Source organism: Apteryx mantelli, chromosome 2 (assembly GCF_036417845.1).
Source record: "Apteryx mantelli isolate bAptMan1 chromosome 2, bAptMan1.hap1, whole genome shotgun sequence".
NCBI lineage: Eukaryota > Metazoa > Chordata > Aves > Apterygiformes > Apterygidae > Apteryx > Apteryx mantelli.
In genome coordinates, this window is record NC_089979.1 from 70,319,523 (window position 1) to 70,342,615 (window position 23,093).

The following is a 23,093-nucleotide window of genomic DNA, read 5'->3' on the forward strand; positions in this document are numbered from 1 at the left end:
GGAGAGAATTTTTGGCAGCCTAAAAAGAAGCAGCAGCAATTCAAGTGTGTTTTGGAAACTCGTCTCATGGACTTGTCTCATGGACTGTAAACTCTCACTTGCTATTTTTAACCCTTGGGCTGCCATATTTGTTTTCATTTTGTCAATGTAAAGGAATGTGAAAGAGATGTCTATTAGACTCCTTCACTCTGCCTGAGGGTTAATTACTCAGTTTGGTAGACGTTTGAAAATATTATGTTACCTCTAACGGCAAAATTGATAGAAGCTTGTTTCAGGCTCGCTTTATGTCATTACGGCAGATTAAATTAACTAATCATAAATTATGCTGGCTAAAGTACATCTGTTACTTACTAAACCTGCTGAAGGAAGGAAAGATTTTTTCTGAATAAGAAGTAAATACCAAACAGAGAATTAAAGACTTTTTCAAACCAATAAACATACATTCAAACAACAAATGCTGAAAGCATCCCAAAGATGGCAGTGACAGATTCTGAAGAACGCGACAGCAGTCTAAAACTGGACATCTAAATATTGTGGAAAGGCCTCAACGCCGCAGTGCTACAGGGTGCTGAGGGCAAAGAATAAAGACAGAAGGTCCATGAAAGAAAACAGGGGGTGCTCGTGCTATTGTTAGCTATATTTGAATAACAGCATAAGGGGCTCATATCTGCAGCCCATATTTCCAAAGACATCTTCCATTTTCCATTGAAAGTGGCTGAATGCACCATTTATGTGTGCTTCCAAGGAAATGGTGGACATATATATCACTGACATAGCAGTCAATATAGATTTTATAGTGATCCTCCTGTTACAGCCCACATTGCAGAGTGTGGAATTGACAGCTGATATCACGTCAGTGTGGTGTAGTTCTTAAATGGGACATGGAGAGCTGGAGTTAGAAAGATGCACGGGATGGAAAACTCAGGTATTCAGGACCCTTTCTATGCAATATAAAGTACTGAGTCCCTGTCTGAAAGCTGATGATAGACCAGATCAGTCAACCACATATTAAATAAGGATTTTCTTTCTTTTCAAAGAAAATAAGGAAGAAATGCTATCAAAATATTATATTTCATGAGGATTCACATATGCCCTTGTCAGTTAAAAAGCAGAATGTTGGTTTAGGATGGCTGGGTGGCTTGTTCAAGTCTAGGAAATAAACTTTGCTGAATACTACAAAAAAGAGTCTAAATGGGATGGTCAGCCTCCCAGGGGCCCTATTTAGAAAGAGGGTAAACAAAAGACTGGCAAATCTCTTGTGCTCCTTCAGGTGCCACAGACCCTCATGAAGTTTTGTGGGGGATTCAAATAGCCCTGTTCAAGTTTAGTGAGCATATAAATTCTCAGTGCATTATAAAATCCCCTGGAAAGGTACAGTACCCTCTGTTCAGCTGTTCCCAGACTCCTCACCTGCCAATTCCTACTCCCTCAGTCCCTGACTTCCTTAGTACTAACACCAGGCTCACCCTTTTCCCTCATGTTTCCCTCCCACTTCATGTTCTCTGACCAACATTCCCCAGACCACTGCCAACATGCATACAGCTACAGAAAATCAGTAGGAAGACAATACGGCTACATTGGGATTTACAGGGAATCAGCAAGAAAGGAATTTCTTTCCCCCACCAGTGTGAGCAACGCAATTTTGAGAATTAGTCCAGCAATGAAAAAGATCTAAAAACTTACTTTGAAAATAAAAGAAAAGTTTAGATCACCATCAGTCACTGGGCAACCTATTTTAAGCCCATCAGAGCCAGCATGCTGTTCTCGTGTTGCCAATTAGAAATGATAGATTCATCAATTAATCTCTCTTCCTGTCCCCTAGTCTTGGTATGAGATTTTTCAAAGGGACAAATGGTAGTTAGGTGTCCACAACTATCATTTCAGCCCTGGAAAGTTGTACCTCTGTCAACATGAACTCGGTCTTGTCTTTTTAGACTGTGAAATGACAAAAAGGAAGCCACAGGAAGCTTTGGCAATCTGGAGGAAGCATCAGATTTATAATTTGGGAATAATTATATCCTCTGTGCAATAAATATTGTTAAATAATCCTTCCTCAGCTCCAAACTTAACTTTCTCATTGACAGATGAATACACCGCTGTTAAATTTGGCAGAGAGATGTCCCAAGCTTAGGCTCTTGATTGAAACTCAATTGCAATACTAACTGTGGAGCAGTCAGAGACACCCCACTACTTAGGAAATAAGCAGTGAAGGCAATTTGTTTTTATTCACATTGAACAGAGACAAAGATAAAGGTTCTGTTAGCTTCACAAAATTCCAGTGGCATAAAGCAAGCCAATGACATGGGTTATCTTTTCTCCTTTCAATAGATGTATCACTGGGCAGTGAAATAGAATTGGGGTGTACAAGGTTAACAAGGCAGCATCATGTTCTGAAGCAAATGATAAAATTGTCTTACAGTTCTTAACTCTGACCTGTTCCAGTGAAAAGCTGCCAAGCAGAATTATGTCATCCTGAACATCTCTCTCAAACTGTTTGATATATGAAGGAATCACCTCATCTTCAACCTCTCTGTGAAGGTCACGTGTCTTACTGAAGCTGACAGGCATCACGGAGTCTGAAAAATCTTCACTGATGACATAGGCTGCTTGAAATGAAAGTCACAGATTATCTTTTAGCAAATGGGATTTTATTCATTGATTAGTACTTCTCAATTACTATGTTTGGCACACCAAAATTTTAAAACAACTGCTGATGCCATAAAACAAATACAAATAAGTAATAACAGTAAAACAAGCAGCAAATTCCAAGCATCATTGCCAGGAAAACCATCCTCAAGAGCAACATCTGTGTACAGGAAAAAGAGTTAAGATGAACAGTTTGTGGTATAACAAGTTCACAAGGGGTGCTGTGTATACTCATGGTCACTTTACTCCCACATAAATCTACTGATGTTAAAGGAATTTCAATCAGAATTACTTTGCCTTATAGTTTTATGGAAGATTAGGAATAACAGGAATTCAAAGGGTTTTTTAGGCAGAGCCACACCAATCACTTCATCTCCCTCCCACTCATCCTGGAGGATTGAATTCCACCCCCAGGTGCATGTGCTCAACTCCTGCCTAATTAATTGCGTCCAGTTCTGCTCTCACCCACCTCATTCCACTGATTTCACTGTGATGACATATGCAGAACTAAAGGATACGTGCTGTATATAAATAAAATTAAATCTCATTCATAAAGTCTGCCTTAAAGATGACCTGTTTTCTTTTTTCAGTCTAATTTAACATGCTACTTCAAAATATATCTTCTCACTGACATCTGCTACAGTACTAATACTAGTTTGAGTCAAAAATACAATAAAGCCAACTCTTTTGCTCATTTCTCCATGTTAGGATCACTAAGAAATGACAGATAGCAGGTTGTCCACATCTCACCTCATTTTGCTTGCCTTATTTTTCTATGTATAAGTGCATGTCTTTATAGGTCTCTATGCCTTTTTCTCTGCAAGAAAATGCCTTATCTAGTTATTTGCCTTTCTCTTTTTCCATCCTAAAACACGAAGTGGTTAAAACATTTTTTTTTCTCACTCCCCTTTGAAGTCTTTCATTCTCTAATGAAGACCAGAAAAGGAAAGATAAAACTAAGGCTATTAAAATCTTCAATTTTGCTCACTACTCATTGTTTAATGACTTTAATTGTTGAGCCTCCTGAGTACTTAAATCACCTCTGTGCCACCAACACACAGGAAGTAGTTTTTTATTTAGTTACAACAGGATACAAATTCAAAATCATGTTGGGGGAAGCGTACAGTAGATATAAACAACCCAAACCATTACCTTAGGGTACGCAGAACCTCTTCATGTAGCATCTTACAAGCCTAATGAAAAGTAATTTGACCTACAACTATTAACTGCAGAAACAAAATGATATTTACATTTAAATTTACTGTAACATTAAGGGTTTGGCTAGAAGAGAGAAAATCCAGGAAGTGCTGAAAAAGAAAACATTGCCAACAGCAGAGGATGAAGCACTGCTTGTTCTCTTCTGTACTGTGTTGTACACAACGGGCCATATGCTTAACTGGTACAAATCAGTTGCTTTACTGCTTTCACAGGGGCAATGCAAGTTTACATCCTGGGAGGACAGTACATTACTACCTCAAATCCTCTGGTTATAGATAGATAAGCATTATATAATCAAAAGAGGAAGAAAAGCCCATCAGACTGCAAAGGCAACCATGCAGTCGTTGATCAAAATATCCTTTTTCTTTTTGTGTTTATTATTTTTGTGAGGAATTATACTTAATGAAGTCAGTTTTGGTGGAAGACACTGGACGCATTAGAATGTGTTCTGTGGAAAAAGAGCAAGAGAAGAGAGAGAACATTTTCAAAAGCCTTTTCAAGGGAAGTAACTTGAAAATACCCAGATAAACTATGATTCAGATTCAGAAAGTATTTGATGAAAACATACATACATTCATTGAAAGCAGAGTTGGAAAAACTGGTCATTTGATGAAGCTGGACACAGAAGGAGAACTGGGTTTTTCAGCTAGTCAATTCCCTCCATGCTGGCTTTACAAACAACCTTAGACTCTCAGTCACCAGTAGGTTGCTCTTTGGCTGAACTGACCCATGGGTTAGAGGCCTAAGTGGTGATCTCACAGTTAAGCTTGACCAAAGTAAAGCCTCACCCTCCTTGCCGTCCAAAAATAGCCATAATGGTAGAAATGCTACTGCTTTGTAAACACTAAAGGAATTGGCTGAAAATTTACAAGGAAATTCATGGATAGACTGATCAATCAATTAAAAACTGACTTCTGCAATATGTTAGCATGTGTCAAACTTTTCATTGCCTTGACTGTACTTAATAGTGTACATTGTACTTTCCATGTACTCTAAATCATTTGTTCTCCTTAGCACAGGTTATATTTGCAGATGTTGTGCTGTAATTAAAAAAATGTTATCCAGTATTCATTTAGCTAATTGTTGTAAGTGCAGCAGGCAGTACACGGGTCAGGATGGAAATTCAGCTTGTTCGCAAGTGGGCTATTGAGACATCAGAGACAACGACCTCCCTTAACTCATGACGTGCTTGGGCAATTGTACCGAGTCACAGCCATGATTCGGTGAGTAAAGAAGCCCTGCCAGAACGAAGCATTCTTCCCAGTCAGAGTTTTGGCCCAGCTGTTCCCACTGCCGAAGGGTTCACCGAGTCCCTGGGTGCCTGGAGCACCAGCACGTGGACAAGCAGGCCTGGCACCACTGCCTGGGCTCGCTACGCACCAGCACAGTACAGCCCAAGCATGGCAAGCAGCAGCATAGTAAAAAAACATTTAAAATGGACCTCTTTTACTCCCACACATGTTCGTCAAATAGCAATGATTTGTATATGAGGATGATGAGAATTTAAAGGCTAGGTCGACCGCCAGACTAGACCTCAGCACAGCTCTGAACATGTAAAGCAGCTCTAAATCCATGTAGAAAATGCCATTTTCCTGCTTAGTTTTAGAAGGCTCTGTGTACACATTGTAGCTAACAGTATATGTCGCTAAAGGTTCACGCATGGGTTGCAAACAACTAAAACACTGCAAAACATTTTGCTTTAATTCTTTGGTTGTTGTAATATAATAGAAAATGTTTTTCTGCAGCATGACATCATTTTAGACATGTGCAGATCAAGATCTAAAATTGTCTGATAGGTTTTGTCCCTGGGTAGAAGAGGTACAGTCTACATCTTTCTCTAAAAAACAGACAACCAGTGTTACCTTTTAGGTTGTTTATAATACGATCTAAGGTGTACCACAAGAGTGACCAGCAGTGACAATATGCTTTAAAACATGTAATGATATAAATTCTGAGCTACGTTCTTTCTTTTCCTTTGGGGATGATCTATTAATTAGGACTGTATGACTACATGATTTTTCAGTTTAATGGTCAAATAAAACAGAAGCAGTTCTGTAAGGACTGGAACCAAATGAATCCCAGTTTTCTATGGATTTTTTGATGTCTAATAAGGGTCAAGCTCCCATATCAGCTTTTCCCTCAGTGCAGACATTAATAATACTTGTCTGGTCTGTTCAGCTGCCCCATTCCATAAAATTGGTAGGGAAGTTATACCTGTCAGATTTTTTGCTTGCTGTTAAAAAAAGGTGGTTTGGATGTGTTCAATAGGTTAAAAATTTTAGAGGGAGAATTCACAGGCTGCCAGAAATAAATACAGACAAACATACACACACAGAGGTGGAGACTGGACAAGCCTCACTTCCTTAAGAAAATCTTGCTCTGATCAACTCCAGTTTAACAATCTGTTCATCTTTTTATTCGCCCAAGCCAAAGATAACCCCAGTAACAAATTCACCTAGGACGGGATGCAACATTCATCCTCAGCTGTAATTCCGATACTCATTACGGCACTTTTAAGAAAAAAAAGCACCAAGGCACCACTCAAAGCACAAGACAATAGTAGGCTGCTGCAGTTCCCGCACTCACTGCCCTCTTGATTATACGCAGGGGCTGTGATGTTCACCTGCAATACAAGATACTCATGTTGACACAATTTCTTGCCCTTGAATTCTGGATTCAAATTAAGTCAGTGAGCCAGCAGCATGTTCTGGGCTTTTCAGCTGAGTTTGTGCACAGTACCCACTCGCTCAACAGGCTCAGCAGATGGAATGTACGGTCGTGGTCCTCAAACCACGCTGCAAAAGTTCAAACGCTTTCAGTCAGAAGACAAATTTTACCTCTTTGTGGTGGTTTGATAAAAGTAGTTTAAAAAAAAAAAATTCAGTTCAAAAGTATCTGACCAGTTTCATTTATAAATATTTGAGGAGATCACTGAAACCTCATTTTTCTCCAAATCAGCTATTTGCTGACAGGATTTAATCGTCTTTAAAGTATTTGCTCATCTTAGTAATATTCATTAATGTTGTTTGTAAACATACAGAGCATTAGGGTACGCAGCTGAGGTAGAGATCAACCACAACTGGATGAGGGAGACTTACCTTTTACTTCCCGCTCCTCTACAAACATTGCTTGTCAAAAAGCAATGGGTCAAGTCCAAGTCAGTTGCCTGAGATCCTTCTACAGTCAAAGGAAAGAACAACTGCTTCCAGTTTGTCTTACCAATGTAAGAGGTGCCTAGGGGAGGTGGGCTGAACCCCTGTACAGAGGTGCTTCTCCTTCTCTTCCCTGTGATTCAGAGGGGGCCCTAGCAGCTAACTTCCAGAAAACTAATGTAAAGTGTACAGGATCCCACCCTGGGCCCCCCTGCAAAACAACAACACGACAATTTCCTTAATCGTGCAACAGTATTTTCAGGCTAAAGCTATTGAAGACCATGAAATGCTACAAATGTTGGTAGAGGGAGAAAACATAAATACCACAGAGACCACATGCCAATATTTTCAATAGAAACAATGTTGACTTCACCATAGCCAAGCATGTTTTTACTTTAGTCTCTGTTGTTATAGGGTAAAAGCAACAATCAACCTGCAGGATCGCTTTAATCTTTTTCAGTAATGTGGAGCTCCACATTAACACGCAACAAGAGATGGCTTGCCAACAATTTATTGAAGTTTTTTGCTTAAATTATCTGCATGAATTTAGCTGCGGTGGTTGTACTTTCTTTTCCTTGCATTTAAAGTAAGACAAAATGGGTTTCAAAGGTATTGCTGATATGACTCCTGCCAGTTGAAGGGATTTTGCAACATTTGGCAAACGAAACGTTTGCCTCTTCTAGTGAATGTTGCTCACAAATTCAACAATCACAAAACATGTTGCAGCTCCTGGGGCACCAGAGTAGCAGGCAACTGCCTGGTCCATCTCTCTGACAGAGTAGTCCTGGGATGTAACTACTACGCAACAACAAACCCCGTATAGATACAAAAGAACAGAAAATACTTTTGCTGAAAAGTATGTGCATGTGTGCAGGAGAAATACTCAAAAACACAAGGCCAGCCCTGAGTTTGTGGCTTATTCATATGTCACTTCATCTGAAATGAAGTAGAGAAAAGTGGCGGGCATGCACATCACGTACAGGCTGTGACAGTAACAGAATCACAGAATCACAGAATGGTTGAGGTTGGAAGGGACCTCTGGAGATCATCTAGTCCTACCCCCCTGCTCAAGCAGGGTCACCTAGAGCACATTGCACAGGATTGCATCCAGGCGTGTTTTGAATATCTCCAGAGAAGGAGACTCCACAACCTCTCTGGACAACCTGTTCCAGTGCTCTGTCACCCTCACAGTGAAGAAGTTTTTCCTCATGTTCACATGGAAGTGTCTGTGTTTCAGTTTGTGCCCGTTGCCTCGCGTCCTGTCGCTGGGCACCACTGAAAAGAGTCTGGTCCCATCCTCTCGACACCCTCCCTTCAGATACTTGTACACGTTGATAAGATCCCCTCTCAGCCTTCTCTTCTCCAGGCTGAACAGGCCCAGCTCTCTCAGCCTTTCCTCATAAGAGAGATGTTCTACTCCCTTCAACATCTTAGCAGCGCTTTGCTGGACTCGCTCCAGTAGCTCCACGTCTCTTTTGTACTGGAAGCCCAGAACTGGACACAGTACTCCAGATGGGGCCTCACCAGGGCTGAGTAGAGGGGGAGAATCACCTCCCTCGACCTGCTGGCAACACTCTTCCTGATGCACCCCAGGATACCATTGGCCTTCTTGGCCACAAGGGCACATTGCTGCCTCATGCTTAACTTGGTGTCCACCAGCACTCCCAGGTCCTTCTCCGCAGAGCTGCTTTCCAGCAGGTCAACCCCCAACCTGTACTGGTGCATGGGGTTATTCCTCCCCAGGTGCAGGACCCTGCACTTGCCTTTGTTGAATTTCATGAGGTTCCTCTCCGCCCACCTCTCCAGCCTGTCCAGGTCTCTCTGAATGGCAGCACAGCCCTCTGGTGTATCCGCCACTCCTCCCAGTTTTGTATCATCAGCAAACTTGCTGAGGGTGCACTCTGTCCCTTCATCCAGGTCATTGATGAAGAAGTTGAACAAGACTGGACCCAGTACTGACCCCTGGGGGACACCACTAGCTACAGGCCTCCAACTAGACTCTGCGTCGCTGATCACAACCCTCTGAGCTCTGCCATTCAGCCAGTTCTCAATCCACCTCACTGTCCACTCATCTAGCCCACACTTCCTGAGCTTGCCTATGAGGATGTTATGGGAGACAGTGTCAAAAGCCTTGCTGAAGTCAGGGGAGACAACATCCACTGCTCTCCCCTCATCTACCCAGCCAGTCATTCCATCACAGAAAGCTATCAGATTGGTTAAGTATGATTTCCCCTTGGTGAAGCCATGCTGACTACTCCTGATCACCTTCTTTTCCTCCACATGCTCGGAGATGGCCTCCAGGATGAGCTGCTCCATCACCTTTCCAGGGATGCAGGTGAGGCTGACTGGCCTGTAGTTCCCTGGGTCCTCCTTCTTGCCCTTTTTGAAGACTGGGGTGACATTGGCTTTCTTCCAGTCCTCAGGCACCTCTCCTGTTCTCCATGACCTTTCAAAGATGATGGAGAGTGGCTTAGCAATAATGTCCACCAGCTCCCTCAGCACTCGTGGGTGCATCCCATCAGGGCCCATGGATTTGTGGGTGTCAAGTTTGCTTAAATGGTCTCTAACCCACTCCTCCTCCACCAAGGGAAAGTCTTCCTTCCTCCAGACTTTCTCTCTTGCCTCCAGGGTCTGGGGCTCCTGAGGGCTGGCCTGACCAGTAAAGACTGAAGCAAAGAAGGCATTCAGTAACTCTGCCTTCTCTGCATCCTTCGTCACCAGGGCACCCACCCCATTCAGCAAAGGGCCCACATTTTCCCTAGTCTTCCTCTTGCTGCTGATGTATTTGAAGAAGCCCTTCTTGTTGTCCTTGACATCTCTCGCCAGATTTAATTCCAAACGGGCCTTAGCCTTCCTCGTCACATCCCTGCATACTAACTCTCTTGTGTACCAAGTGGATGTTAAATAAAGACTGTAAAAAAAAGTAAAGCCAAAGTAAGGCTGTGAGCTTGAGGTGAAGTAACCTCTTCTCCTGCACTTTGCTGTTTTCACCATAGATGGAACATCAGTTTGGTATTTCTAACAAAGCCACAGAAAATATTTTCTTGCTTGCCTGTTACAGTATAAATCTTCATACAGATAACCTCAAGCAGCATATCAGGTGACCGATGCATATGACAAATGGCCCACCCATTTATGAGCTTAAATAAGGATTTAAATTTCTAGCTTTGAGCACGTAAGCAAGGACTTTTCCATTCTTTGTTCATTTGGGTGGAATTTAACAAGCAGTGAAGCAGCCCAAAGAAAGCATGCCACTTAAGTTCCACTTAAAACCACATAAACATGAATCAAAATGAAAACATTTGGGGAAAGACCTTGCAGGCTCACATTAAAATCAATGTCCCTTTTGCTTTTGAGTTCAAGGGTATGGACAAGCCTCCACCTTCTGCATCCAGACTCAATAGAGGTTTTTTTTTCTTTATTCTGCAGTATTTTATTATTTACCTTGGGAGTTTGCCATCTTGCTTTCTTCATCCAGAAACTTCATCAGTTCACCATACAGGATTTGCTCAGCAAATTCCACAGGATCTTAAAAAACAGTGGAAAATCCATTTCCCCCCCAGTAATTTTTCAGGAAATATTATTTTACACTATAAATAAAGGCAGACAAATACATAAATTAAGAAACCCTTTGACCCTTAAAATTAGTTTAAGAGAATTGATCATTGCAGAACTGAGTGTAATTTTCTTCTCAGTTATGAAAAATAGTTTAAAATCAAAAATGTATGAATGAACACTTTTGAAGAATGTGCAATATTATATCCTGATTTGGACTAAAACCAGTTTTGTAATTCTGCCAATAATCTGGTTTAAATTATTAGTTATATTCAAATTGGCAGTTGAATTCTATTTGACTCCTTAATAAGAATCAAACTATTTAATTTTTTTCTCTAATTTGATTTTGGATCTTTATTAGAAATTTTAGCTAGTTGTCTATGAAAATAACAGGTTATATAGCATAAGTAACATTGCAGAAACCCATGACAGAAAGAAAGTGCTTTTTTGTTCTGTGGCTGGTCAGTCATTCAAATTGCCAATAACATCTGCAGATTTTTAAAAGAGAGCAAGACTCACACACATATCTTTTTCCATGAGACCTAAAATCACCTCAAGAGTCTATATTCAAGAAGGAGATCAGCAATAGAGACTTGTCCTCTCGCCAGATCTCCCAGACCCTGGCTTCTCTAAATTTGTCTGTGAAGACAAGCAAGTTAAAAAGATGAAGTGTATACAGGGTAGGTCAATTGAAGTATAGTTACCAATGACCCTTGATGCTCCTTTTTAAGTGTTTGAAAGATTTTTCAAATGATAAATCTTCCTTACTATAAAATTACAGTGACAAATTTTCAGTTAAATCAGGCATTCAAAAATGGTGGCCTCTGCAAAACTCTACTCTTTTCAAAGCACAGATCAGTATCTTTTACATTTCCTTTAGCATGTAGCATTGAAACATTGCCTTACGGGAAAAAAAAAAAAAAATCCATATTGGGGTATTGTGGGGTGTTGTTTGTTCTCAGGGTATTATCAACTCAGATAAATTTCCAGAACAAATATAATTTATCAAATACAGAAAGGATAATTGCTAATATCTTCATTTTCACAGAATAACACATTAAAGAATCTCATATAATTAACACTTTTAAATAATATTTAAAATTGTATAATGCAGTTAGTGACTGAAGACTTGCTTTTCATCAACTATTCTCTTTGGTTACTTGGTTAAGTCCTAAGAGGAGTGTAACTTTAAAAGCATGCACTGAATTATCTTGTTCGGCTTTTGTCTCTTATTAGTGACTGACCGCTAGATGGAAAGAGGAGGTAAGTGTGTATGGTGTCCAATCAGAGGACGAACATTAGTTCTGACTTTCCTTTTAATTATGTCTGTTACATATGAACATAGTTCCACTTATTAACACTTCTCCAAGGAAAGGAAAATCAGTCATTGATCCTGTGTCTGATACACCAGAGGGCTGTGCTGCCATTCAGAAAGACCTGGACAGGCTGGAGAGGTGGGCGGAGAGGAACCTCATGAAGTTCAACAAAGGCAAGTGCAGGGTCCTGCACCTGGGGAGGAATAACCCCATGCACCAGTGCAGGTTGGGGGTTGACCTGCTGGAAAGCAGCTCTGCGGAGAAGGACCTGGGAGTGCTAGTGGACACCAAGTTAAGCACAGGGCAGCAATGTGCCAAGAAGACCAACGTGCCAGGAAGGCCACCACTGTAGCCAAGAAGGCCAATTGTATCTTGGGCTGCATCAGGAAGAGTGTTGCCAGCAGGTCGAGGGAGGTGATTCTCCCCCTCTACTCAGCCCTGGTGAGGCCCCATCTGGAGTACTGCGTCCAGTTCTGGGCTCCCCAGTACAAGAGGGATGTGGCACTACTGGAGCAAGTCCAGTGAAGGGCTACAAAGATGATTAGGGGACTGGAGCATCTCTCTTATGAGGAAAGGCTGAGAGAGCTGGGCCTGTTCAGCCTGGAGAAGAGAAGGCTGAGAGGAGATCTTATCAATGTGTACAAGTATCTGAAGGGAGGGTGTCGAGAGGATGGGGCCAGACTCTTTTCAGTGGTGCCCAGAGACAGGACGCGAGGCAATGGGCACAAACTGAAACACAGACACTTCCATGTGAACATGAGGAAAAACTTTTTCACTGTGAGGGTGACAGAGCACTGGAACAGGTTGCCCAGAGAGGTTGTGGAGTCTCCTTCTCTGGAGATATTCAAAACATGCCTGGATGCGATCCTGTGCAATGTGCTCTAGGTGACCCTGCTTGAGCAGGGGGGTTGGACTAGATGATCTCCTGAGGTCCCTTCCAACCTCAACCATTCTGTGATTGTGTGTGTGATTCTGTTTGTAAGTATGTGTGATAACTGGTTGTTGAGATGTGTGGTATCAAATTAAGCAAGAGAAGGAATCACAGAGACTCGAGAGCAAAAATACAGCTGACATCATACTCGCATACTATACTTCACTGCTTCCATTTTGAGTTGCTTATGCTAAGGAATTTAGGAAGAGACCATGGAGAATTCTGTACATCTGTAAAAAGCATCCCAGGCAAAAGACATCACTCCCCCTTAAATACTTAAATATTTTAGGGCTTTAGATAAATTTTAGTGGAGCTCTGTTACGTTGCTGAAGAATCACAATGTTTTTCTGCCTATTTGATTCCATAGTGCATGGTACAAGAGAAAGCAAAGCAAAATTCACCTAAAATCGCCATGTCTTTCTTTAGTCTTGCCTTCAGCAGACAAGCCAAAAGGCTCTAGGACAGAGGTGAATAACTGAAAATGACAAAAATGTACATAAAATAAGTGGAAAGAACAGAGTTCCCTGCTTCAGAAAATGCTAGAGATTCAGAACAAATAGTAAAAGAAAGGCAAGGAAGTAATCCAAGAAAGGAAGAAGAGGATCGTAAAATAAGTAACTGCTGTAATATTTACAATCATGTCATGTGCAGGCATAAGTCACTAATCTAAAAGAAACACTCCCATCTGACCCACAGCCTAGCACTGCTCTTGGCACAGGTGGTGGTAAATACAGCGTTGTAACTGCTCTGCAGATGCCAACACAACCAGCCTGAGGTTGCCACCATTGCTAACAGGCCTTTAATAAACCAGGCGTACATCGGCCTCTGAGTGACAGTTCTGCGAGGAGAGAAAAAGGAGAAATGCCAAAGGACAGCCATATAGCCACGGCTCTCTTGGACACATTCTGGCCTGATATGAGTGAACATTTTCTCTTGACAAAAACTTTACTTCCACATATCTCTCATGTCACCAATGTATCTGCATATTTTTAAGTGCACACACAGATGTAGAAACCTAATTCACTTTTCATTCTCTGTATATGAGGCAGATCAAAGCAACACCAACAGAAAGAAAGCCTTTCACTTAAAAACTTTGAGCCAAAAGTTGAATTCTGCTCCCAAGGAATCACATTGCTGTCCTATACAAGGGACAGGGAAATTATGGGGGTTAGAAGCAATTTGCCTAGTAAACCTAAAATCATCTTGTCTTTTTTTCTCCAATACACAGAGAGTCAAATTATTGGTGTGTGGTAGAGCCTGCTTTTCTCTCAGTTGCATGTGCTTTTTCCTCAAAAATTCAAATCTTTATGATAGTCACACAAAGTAAAATCTTCTCATAAACTTTAGAAGTGGCCTGTTTTGAGACCCATTACAGTAGACAAATTTTCCCATCTACCTAAACTTCAGATTTGACTACAACTGTGTGTCTAGATAAGTACTGCAGTACAAATAAGCACAAGGTTTTAAAAAAAATCGAAGGGCTACAAAGGTAACACAAGAGAACTCAGTCTTGCGTGCTATCAGGTTGTTAGCACTTAACAGCAGGAGCTGGGCCAAAGCACTCAGTGCATAGCTAAGCACTTCATTACTATGATGATGTTCTTACTTAAGTCCATGCAAATTCAGGCAAGCCCGTTCGCACCCGTTTTATCTAAAAGCCAGGACAGCAAAGGAGAATTTCTTCTGCTCACAGGGAAAGACAATACCTCCCAGTTAATCTCTCTCATACCTACACATAACTTCTGTTCTCCCAATACTGCAGAGCCACACCCTCCCACTCCTTGCTATCCAGAGCATGGGTATCACCCGCAGACAACAAAGTTAAACATTTTGGGCAAAGGGGCAAAAATAAAACCAAAAAAGCAACCTGATGCACTGGGAACATTTATGCACTCCAGGGTTTCTCTTCTGTTAGGCAAACACAGTTAAGCTCAAAAATAAACTTCCTCTTGAATGAGGACTTTAGGAGCAGGGTTGCAAAAAAAATACAGCTTGGTACTCAGTTCTGGACTGACTACGTTAATTAAAGAGAACATGGTGTAGACAATTTTCTTGGAGCATGCTTCATTCTATTGCTATAATAGCTAAGTGAATACAGCACAGTCTCACTTTTACTTGTCCATTAACTCTCTGTCCTTGATCAAAGACTACGTATACTGCCTATCATGTTCATAGTGGGTAAGGCTTATAATTTAAATTGTAAACCTCAATATTTAAATGCAACTGCATATGTGATCTTTGTCACCTCATTTTCATGAATGAAAAAGAATATTCTGATACCAAAATTACATACTTAATTCTGCCTCACCTTCTTCACTGACCTCCATCCCACACTGCCTTGGGTTTATTTCCTCATCCATCAACGGGTCAAAGTAATTTCTGCTGTATTCATTTCCTGTGGAAAGCACATGAAGTAAGGGTCAGTGATTATTAGAAGCACATGAACCAAAATGTTAATTTTGAAATCGACACCAGCAAGCAAAGGGGCATTTTTTGCTACTTTATAAGCTTAATTTTTTTAACAAGTCCTCTAAGCCTACTAGTACTGCAATTATCATCTTGTGAAAGGTCAGAAAAGGTAATTCTGGAAACAAGTGCACTTTATGTTACTTTTGCTCAGAAACTAATGAGAAAAATTCTCAAATTTAGATGATGGAATGATAAGAAACATTAAAAACATCCACTGTCCCAAACTTAAGCCAAATTATTCCTGAACCACATTTTACAAGTGAATTTACCCATGCTGCAGGGAGATTTGTGTTTCACAGCTGACCCTTTCAATTTCAACAGTTTTAATTTCACCACTGAGGTTTCAACGTCTGGTGCATCTTTAATACTGTATTCAACCAGAGAAGTGTTTAATTACAGAGGAGATACTAGAATACTGCCTCATTAATCTGAACAGCAATTATATTCAGTTGGGCTAGGTAACTAATCCAAGATTTTGATGGGAGAAAAACACTCATTTTAGCACTTTCCATTTCAATAGCTAGGTTTATCTGCTCTTCAGAAACTAATCAAGTTTACCAAAAAAAAAAAAAGTCATTTGTTAGACTTATCAAAGAATAATGCAGTATCTAACTGCCTAGAGGATCTTCTTGTACCATCAGCAAGAAGAATTCTGTCTTCCCAGGGGAAGGGGAGGCCTTTTTTTTTCAAAATGTGTCCATCCTCCAGCAAAAGTGCTACTCTCCATTTAATTCATCATTACATATATTGGGTTTGCAAACATAGTCAATTATTACTAAACTGAGAAAAAAGTAAAATAATTAAGTCCAAAACAAATTTTTAAATTGCATAAATAGATACAGACCTATATCCTGGAAAATACCTGAGAGCTAAATATAGGAGAGGGTTAATTCATCCAAGACACACTACAGTAGTCTACAGTATATTTGTTTTAGGATCAAAAATAATCCAAGCAGCAGCTCCTTTTCAGAGACTAAATGAAACTTTGATATGAAACTAGGTTTAATTTATATTTCTGGACTGGCACATTTTGACTGTCAGTCTCTGTTCCTTCAATGTGGTAAGTACAAGAACTGAAAATCTGCTTTACCTTGAGGTCTCAATAAAGAAAAAATAAATGAGTTTCATTTTTGTTACTTTATCTGTCAACAACTACTAGGCTGGTATGAATCTTGGCAGTATGTAATCAAAGTCTTATGTACTGCAATAACAGAGCCATTCTACCTTATTCACTGTAATTGTTTTTCTCTAGCATAAAGCACTGTGATGTTATATGAACACCCCTTCACATGTTGGTAGAATAATTCACCCATGTGCTAAAAAAGAAAATGATGATGCATCTCTTTATTCAATTACTTCCTAGCTATAAATGTAAATTTCTGGGAAGTATACGTTGCAACTATAGAAGCAAAACTTGGCTAGCACACAGACTTTTTGCTAGGTCTAAATATCACAGCAGCTTTTACTGAATTTTAATACCATGTGTTCTTTATCCTATGGGTTTGGCATTAAAATCTGAGGAGCAGACTTTCAGAGAACTCTTCTGGACAAAATAATTGGCATTTAGGAGGAAGTGTCATGTTAGATTTGAGTTTATGAGGCATGAAAACTATTGTTTAAAAAAGATATACACCGATAAATGCTGTTAAACTACTTGCTCTTTGATTCTCTTTTTTTTTTTAAAAAAACAACAACAACAACCCAAACACATCTTTCAGAAGTGGGTATGAGACATTTGTTCTGGGCTCTGGCCCTATCAAAACCACACACAATTAGAAAAACAAAGTTACAATGAAGTATAAAGAATAGCCAGGTTCGATTTCACAGAATCACAGAATGGTTGAGGTTGGAAGGGACCTCAGGAGATCATCTAGTCCAACCCCCCTGCTCAAGCAGGGTCACCTAGAGCACATTGCACAGGATCGCATCCAGGCATGTTTTGAATATCTCCAGAGAAGGAGACTCCACAACCTCTCTGGGCAACCTGTTCCAGTGCTCTGTCACCCTCACAGTGAAGAAGTTTTTCCTCATGTTCAGATGGAATTGTCTGTGTTTCGGTTTGTGCCCGTTGCCTCACGTCCTGTCGCTCAGCACCACTGTAAAGAGTCTGGCCCCATCCTCTTGACACCCTCCCTTCAGATACTTGTACACATTGATAAGATCCCCTCTCAGCCTTCTCTTCTCCAGGCTGAACAGGCCCAGCTCTCTCAGCCTTTCCTCATAAGAGAGATGCTCCAGTCCCCTAATCATCTTTGTAGCCCTTCACTGGACTTGCTCCAGTAGTGCCACATCCCTCTTGTACTGGGGAGCCCAGAACTGGACGCAGTACTCCAGATGGGGCCTCACCAGGGCTGAGTAGAGGGGGAGAATCACCTCCCTCGACCTGCTGGCAACACTCTTCCTGATGCACCCCAGGATACCATTGGCCTTCTTGGCTACAGTGGTGGCCTTCCTGGCACGTTGGTCTTCTTGGCACATTGCTGCCCTATGCTTAACTTGGTGTCCACTAGCACTCCCAGGTCCTTCTCCGCAGAGCTGCTTTCCAGCAGGTCAACCCCCAACCTGTCCTGGTGCATGGGGTTATTCCTCCCCAGGTGCAGGACCCTGCACTTGCCTTTGTTGAATTTCATGAGGTTCCTCTCCGCCCACCTCTCCAGCCTGTCCAGGTCTTTCTGAATGGCAGCACAGCCCTCTGGTGTATCCGCCACTCCTCCCAGTTTTGTATCATCAGCAAACTTGCTGAGGGTGCACTCTGTCCCTTCATCCAGGTCATTGATGAAGAAGTTGAACAAGACTGGACCCAGTACTGACCCCTGGGGGACACCGCTAGCTACAGGCCTCCAACTAGACTCTGCGTCGCTGATCACAACCCTCTGAGCTCTGCCGTTCAGCCAGTTCTCAATCCACCTCACTGTCCCCTCATCTAGCCCACACTTCCTGAGCTTGCCTATGAGGATGTTATGGGAGACAGTGTCAAAAGCCTTGCTGAAGTCAGGGGAGACAACATCCACTGCTCTCCCCTCATCTACCCAGCCAGTCATTCCATCACAGAAAGTTATCAGATTGGTTAAGTATGATTTCCCCTTGGTGAAGCCATGCTGACTACTCCTGATCACCTTCTTTTCCTCCACATGCTCGGAGATGGCCTCCAGGATGAGCTGCTCCATCACCTTTCCAGGGATGCAGGTGAGGCTGACTGGCCTGTAGTTCCCTGGGTCCTCCTTCTTGCCCTTTTTGAAGACTGGGGTGACATTGGCTTTCTTCCAGTCCTCAGGCACCTCTCCTGTTCTCCATGACCTTTCAAAGATGATGGAGAGTGGCTTAGCAATAATGTCCACCAGCTCCCTCAGCACTCGTGGGTGCATCCCATCAGGGCCCATGGATTTGTGGGTGTCAGGTTTGCTTAAATGATCTCTAACCCACTCCTCCTCCACCAAGGGAAAGTCTTCCTTTCTCCAGACTTTCTCTCTTGCCTCCAGGATCTGGGGTTCCTGAGGGCTGGCCTGAGCAGAAAAGACTGAAGCAAAGGCGGCATTCAGTAACTCTGCCTTCTCTGCATCCTTCGTCACCAGGGCACCCACCCCATTCAGCAAAGGGCCCACATTTTCCCTAGTCTTCCTCTTGCTGCTGATGTATTTGAAGAAGCCCTTCTTGTTGTCTTTGACATCTCTTGCCAGAAAGAGATCTTGCCAGATTTCTCTAGAGCAACATAGCAACATACACACTTTAAAGACTACAATAGGTACAATAAGCAGTAATGCCAGAATTACTTCCTTATGGTGATTTTTAAAGAGATCAAACCATTTTAAACTACAGGGTTCCACAGAAGACTTGTAGAGAGTCTTTCTAGAGAGTAGATATTATTGCCAACCTTAGATCGTTGGTTTCGTCCCTTATTTTAATTTTTTTCTCAATTCAGCATACTTTGCAAACTGAACCATGGGCTCCAGTTGCAATCAGGTCTGGGCTCTGGGCAGGCTCTGAGGTTTATTGGGGAGTGGGGGTTACTTTAGTTTTAAAATGCAGAATTATCAATTTTAGTCAACACAACATGCTGCCAAAGGCATTTTCCTAATAACATTTTGTAAGCCTGTAAATGGATTACTAATCATTTCACATTTGCTTTTGGAAAAATTTGAAAGTGTAGAACATGTAAATTAACAGTCCACTAAGGAATTCACATCACTCTGCTTCATGGTAAAAGCACAGTAAAGTAAATGTTAATACAGTGCTTGCTTGCAGGTATTTTGAACAGCAGTGCATAACCTGGTACTCTCAGACACCAAGTTACTTGGAATACTTTCTCTGGTGAAGAGCAGGCCAGATTGGACACACAGGTCTTTGCTTTGATCTGTAGGTTCAACCAAACCCAATAATTCAATCTGAAACCCTGTTCATCCCTCAGTATCATATTATTTCATGTGGAAAACACAATGGATAGTTCAACACCATCAGAATTCAAGTGCAAAACCACAAAATAACTGCAAGTTCAAATAAAAATGGAAAGAAGGGTGTTGGCACAACAGTGGTCAGGTGGGAATTTATGCAGTTTTAATTAAAGCAAGAGGAGCTGCTAATAAAATTAGCATAATCCTTGGATGCAGCCCATGGGACTACACACATATTATTGAGACTGGATAAAACTCTAAGATGGCTTTTAAGCTAAGATGTCTGCAGTCAATTATACAGTCCATGTCCTGAGAGTACCACAGAAATGGCACAACTAAGCTGCTTTTCTACAAGGTCTTCCACTCCATAAAGAAATCAGATAGTTTGTATCAGTATCATATCATAGGTACAACAAGGAATTTTGATGACATTGAGGCAATTATTCCATTGTCCTTCATACAGTACCATTGATCTAGGTTTTGAGTTTAATGAAAGAATCACCAAAACCCAAGTTGCACAAGAGAAAAACAAAACCCCCAAACACCTGTGTGGACAAAACTCTGCTAGATTTGTCCAGCATCTCCTGACTGATGTAAAAACTCAGAAATTGTTAATAACCAGGTGACTGGTGACTAAAAGCTTAGAATAATATTCCCTGGTGCTGGTTTTCAGAGTGATTTTGTGTCTTGGGGAAAACAGCAAAAATTCTGGCATAAGCAAACTTTCATTATAAGACAGGACGCAATTATGGTCTGAGCAAACTTGCCTCATTGACCAATAGCTCTCCTGTTTCAGGTAGCAGTAGGGTCAACAGATGTCTCTATCAGTGACTCGGAAGGCATTACTGTACTTCTTTATAGGGCAATTCATAAAGGCCTTTTGCATAAGACAGAATAAAGCAGAAGGATCTTGGAAAAGATGAGATCTCAGTGTGAGGCAGCAGAGCTTTGACCCAAAGTGCCTTTGAAACATAATGAAGCAGCTGGGAGTGGAAAAGTAGTCCACCTTTCCATGCAGGTGTCTTACAGTATTGATTTCAGGAGCATTTCTTGTTTGTGGACATCATGGTAAATCCTCACTCTTTCCATTCAACAGAATTTAACTTATTTCCCTAGGGATACTTTTCATTTTACTTTGCAGATATGGTGCTTTGGCCAGCCTAAATGTAAAAATGTTTGCAGATTTCTTGGTTTCTGCATGAGAAGAGCATGCAAACTCCTCTGTTCGAGCCAAAGCAACCCCGGGGTCAGACCTGAATCCCCTCTAAGAAAGGTATTAATTTATCTTGGCCACCAGCAACTGAAGTTTGGGATCAGGAGAAAGTGGAAAGAATGATCCCACCTCCCACATTTCTGATTGCTTAATTAACTCATCCTTCCTCAAGATACAGTGTGTCTTGTGAATAGCACTCCCATTCACCCATTTCCACAATTCAGCAGCTACATTGATGAAGTTTCATATCTACAAGTTACTATTTGCAGATACAGGCCTTCACTTCTAATCTGCAGTTTCGGTTAAAATATATATATATATATATATATATATATATATAAAAAGAATTTAAAAAAAAGTCAAAACAGTTACAATATAACAGTGAGAAGAAAGAAGCCAACCCCCTTAAAAGAAGTCCTCACAGAATTCAGAAGTGAAGAAAAAATAAAAATCATTAACCAAAATTGCATAAACAGTGAGTTCAGGGAGACTGAAAAACTGACTGGATTTAAAATGAATTTATAGATACTTGGGTGAAACAACAATTTAAAACTGGAAAATATTTTGGGAAAACTGGAATTTTTTTTGTGAAAGCCTCAGAGTTTTCATTCCAATAATTTGTGTTGCTCAACTTACATTTAAATGTTAAGAAGATGCTAAAAATGAAACCTTAGTTTGGAAGACCATTTTGAATTGAGATATAATCCCCAAAGCCACAGTAATTCTCAGTTCTCATTTTGCCAGAAAAATTTAGGGAATTACTATGAGTTAACCTGAAATGATTTTTTGGTTTGGATTTTTAATTTTAGCTACTGAACCAGGATATCAATTATTCTTACCTCAGAGCTAGTAGCCATTACAAATGCTATTACTTAAATTCATAGAGGCTGATCTATGTTACAACTAGAAGCTGAAATAAGATGTATTATTATTTTACATTTAAATCTAACATTATCATCTGTATTTTAAATATAGTATATTATCTATATTATTTAAGATGTAGATCTAAAATAAGATTCCTGGGAACCATGAAGTTATTCCAGATTATCACCAAATATATCAGGGGATGCAATGTTTTACATAGAACTTCAAATTTTAATGAGTTCCAGGAAGAATTCAATGAAAAATTATGCTTTAATGGCATCCTCAAACTGAAGAACATTAAGCAAGTGACTGGACAGTAGATGATATCTTGAAAACATAGCTTGTTAAATACTATCATCACTGGGTGACTTTTCAATTTTTAAAAAGTTTTAAAGATATCGTATGTCATTTTCCTTATCTCCAGCAGAGACCGTAGGTAATGAGAAAACCACATAACTATGTCATGTTTATATTGTAAGCCTTGAGTAAACTCACTTGCCAACTTTGACAGAACATTGGCGAAGAGACGGGTCGCGAGCTGAAGCAGCGCGCCCTGCTCCGCGCCTTCTGAAGCGCTTGTAAAATGCCACGCTATGCTCACAGCAGCCACCGTTTCTTTCCCCACTCAGTTGCTGGAAGACTGACTGAATTTGCTGCTCGTTATGCAGAGGTACAGCACGTTTCCATGTTGTGGGTTCGGGTTTTTTTTTTTCCTGCAGGCAACAGAGGGCACTGTGCCAAGGGACGCCAGCGTAAGACCTGCTGCTTTTCCTGCAGAAATGCTGTTGGTTGAAGATGTGAGAAAAGATTTACTGATGATGATGTAGTTCATTTAAGAACACTATTAGATAATGTGACATATGTCAATGGGGAAAATGGATACTGAGTACTAACAGGCTAGCTGACTTACTTGGTCCCACATAAGTCTACTGAAAGAACCTGCAGGAAAAAATGGTGAGAATTTCAAGGCTCAGACAATGCTACTGAGCAGCAAAGTATTCTTAAGAGTAATAAATTAGCCTTAAAAACATATATTCAGTCACCTTATAAAAGAGTATTTCCCAATTATAAAAATGCATCTATTCTTCACAATTCTTCTCCCTATACCTTTCACAAATTCAATTTTAGCACATTACTTAGATGAGTGGCAAAGTATCCCTGTTGTTGAAATTGCATGCAATGGATCACGTTTTGCACACTACATTACACCTTGTGCCGTTCTGCTGATTTCAATTGGATTACACATTGTGTAATTCAATGCAAAATTACTTCCAATGACAGCCCTTTTTATTCCTATGCATACATGGTGATCCATCATTGCCTGCATACTGGGTTTGGCAT

The 23,093-nt window shown here is 40.8% G+C and overlaps 1 protein-coding gene across 1 annotated transcript in view; it reads right to left on the reverse strand.

The window, feature by feature from the left end:
- Positions 1-544: 544 nt before the first annotated feature.
- The window catches only part of LOC106500418 (orofacial cleft 1 candidate gene 1 protein homolog), a 35,511-nt gene continuing 12,962 nt past the window's right edge, over positions 545-23,093 (reverse strand). The window contains exons 4-7 of the mRNA XM_067292163.1: positions 15,127-15,213; positions 10,461-10,544; positions 2,434-2,603; positions 545-568 (exon numbers count right to left, since the gene is read on the reverse strand). Of these exons, the coding sequence (XP_067148264.1) occupies positions 545-568; positions 2,434-2,603; positions 10,461-10,544; positions 15,127-15,213 (365 nt within the window). The remainder of the gene's footprint in view (positions 569-2,433; positions 2,604-10,460; positions 10,545-15,126; positions 15,214-23,093) is intronic.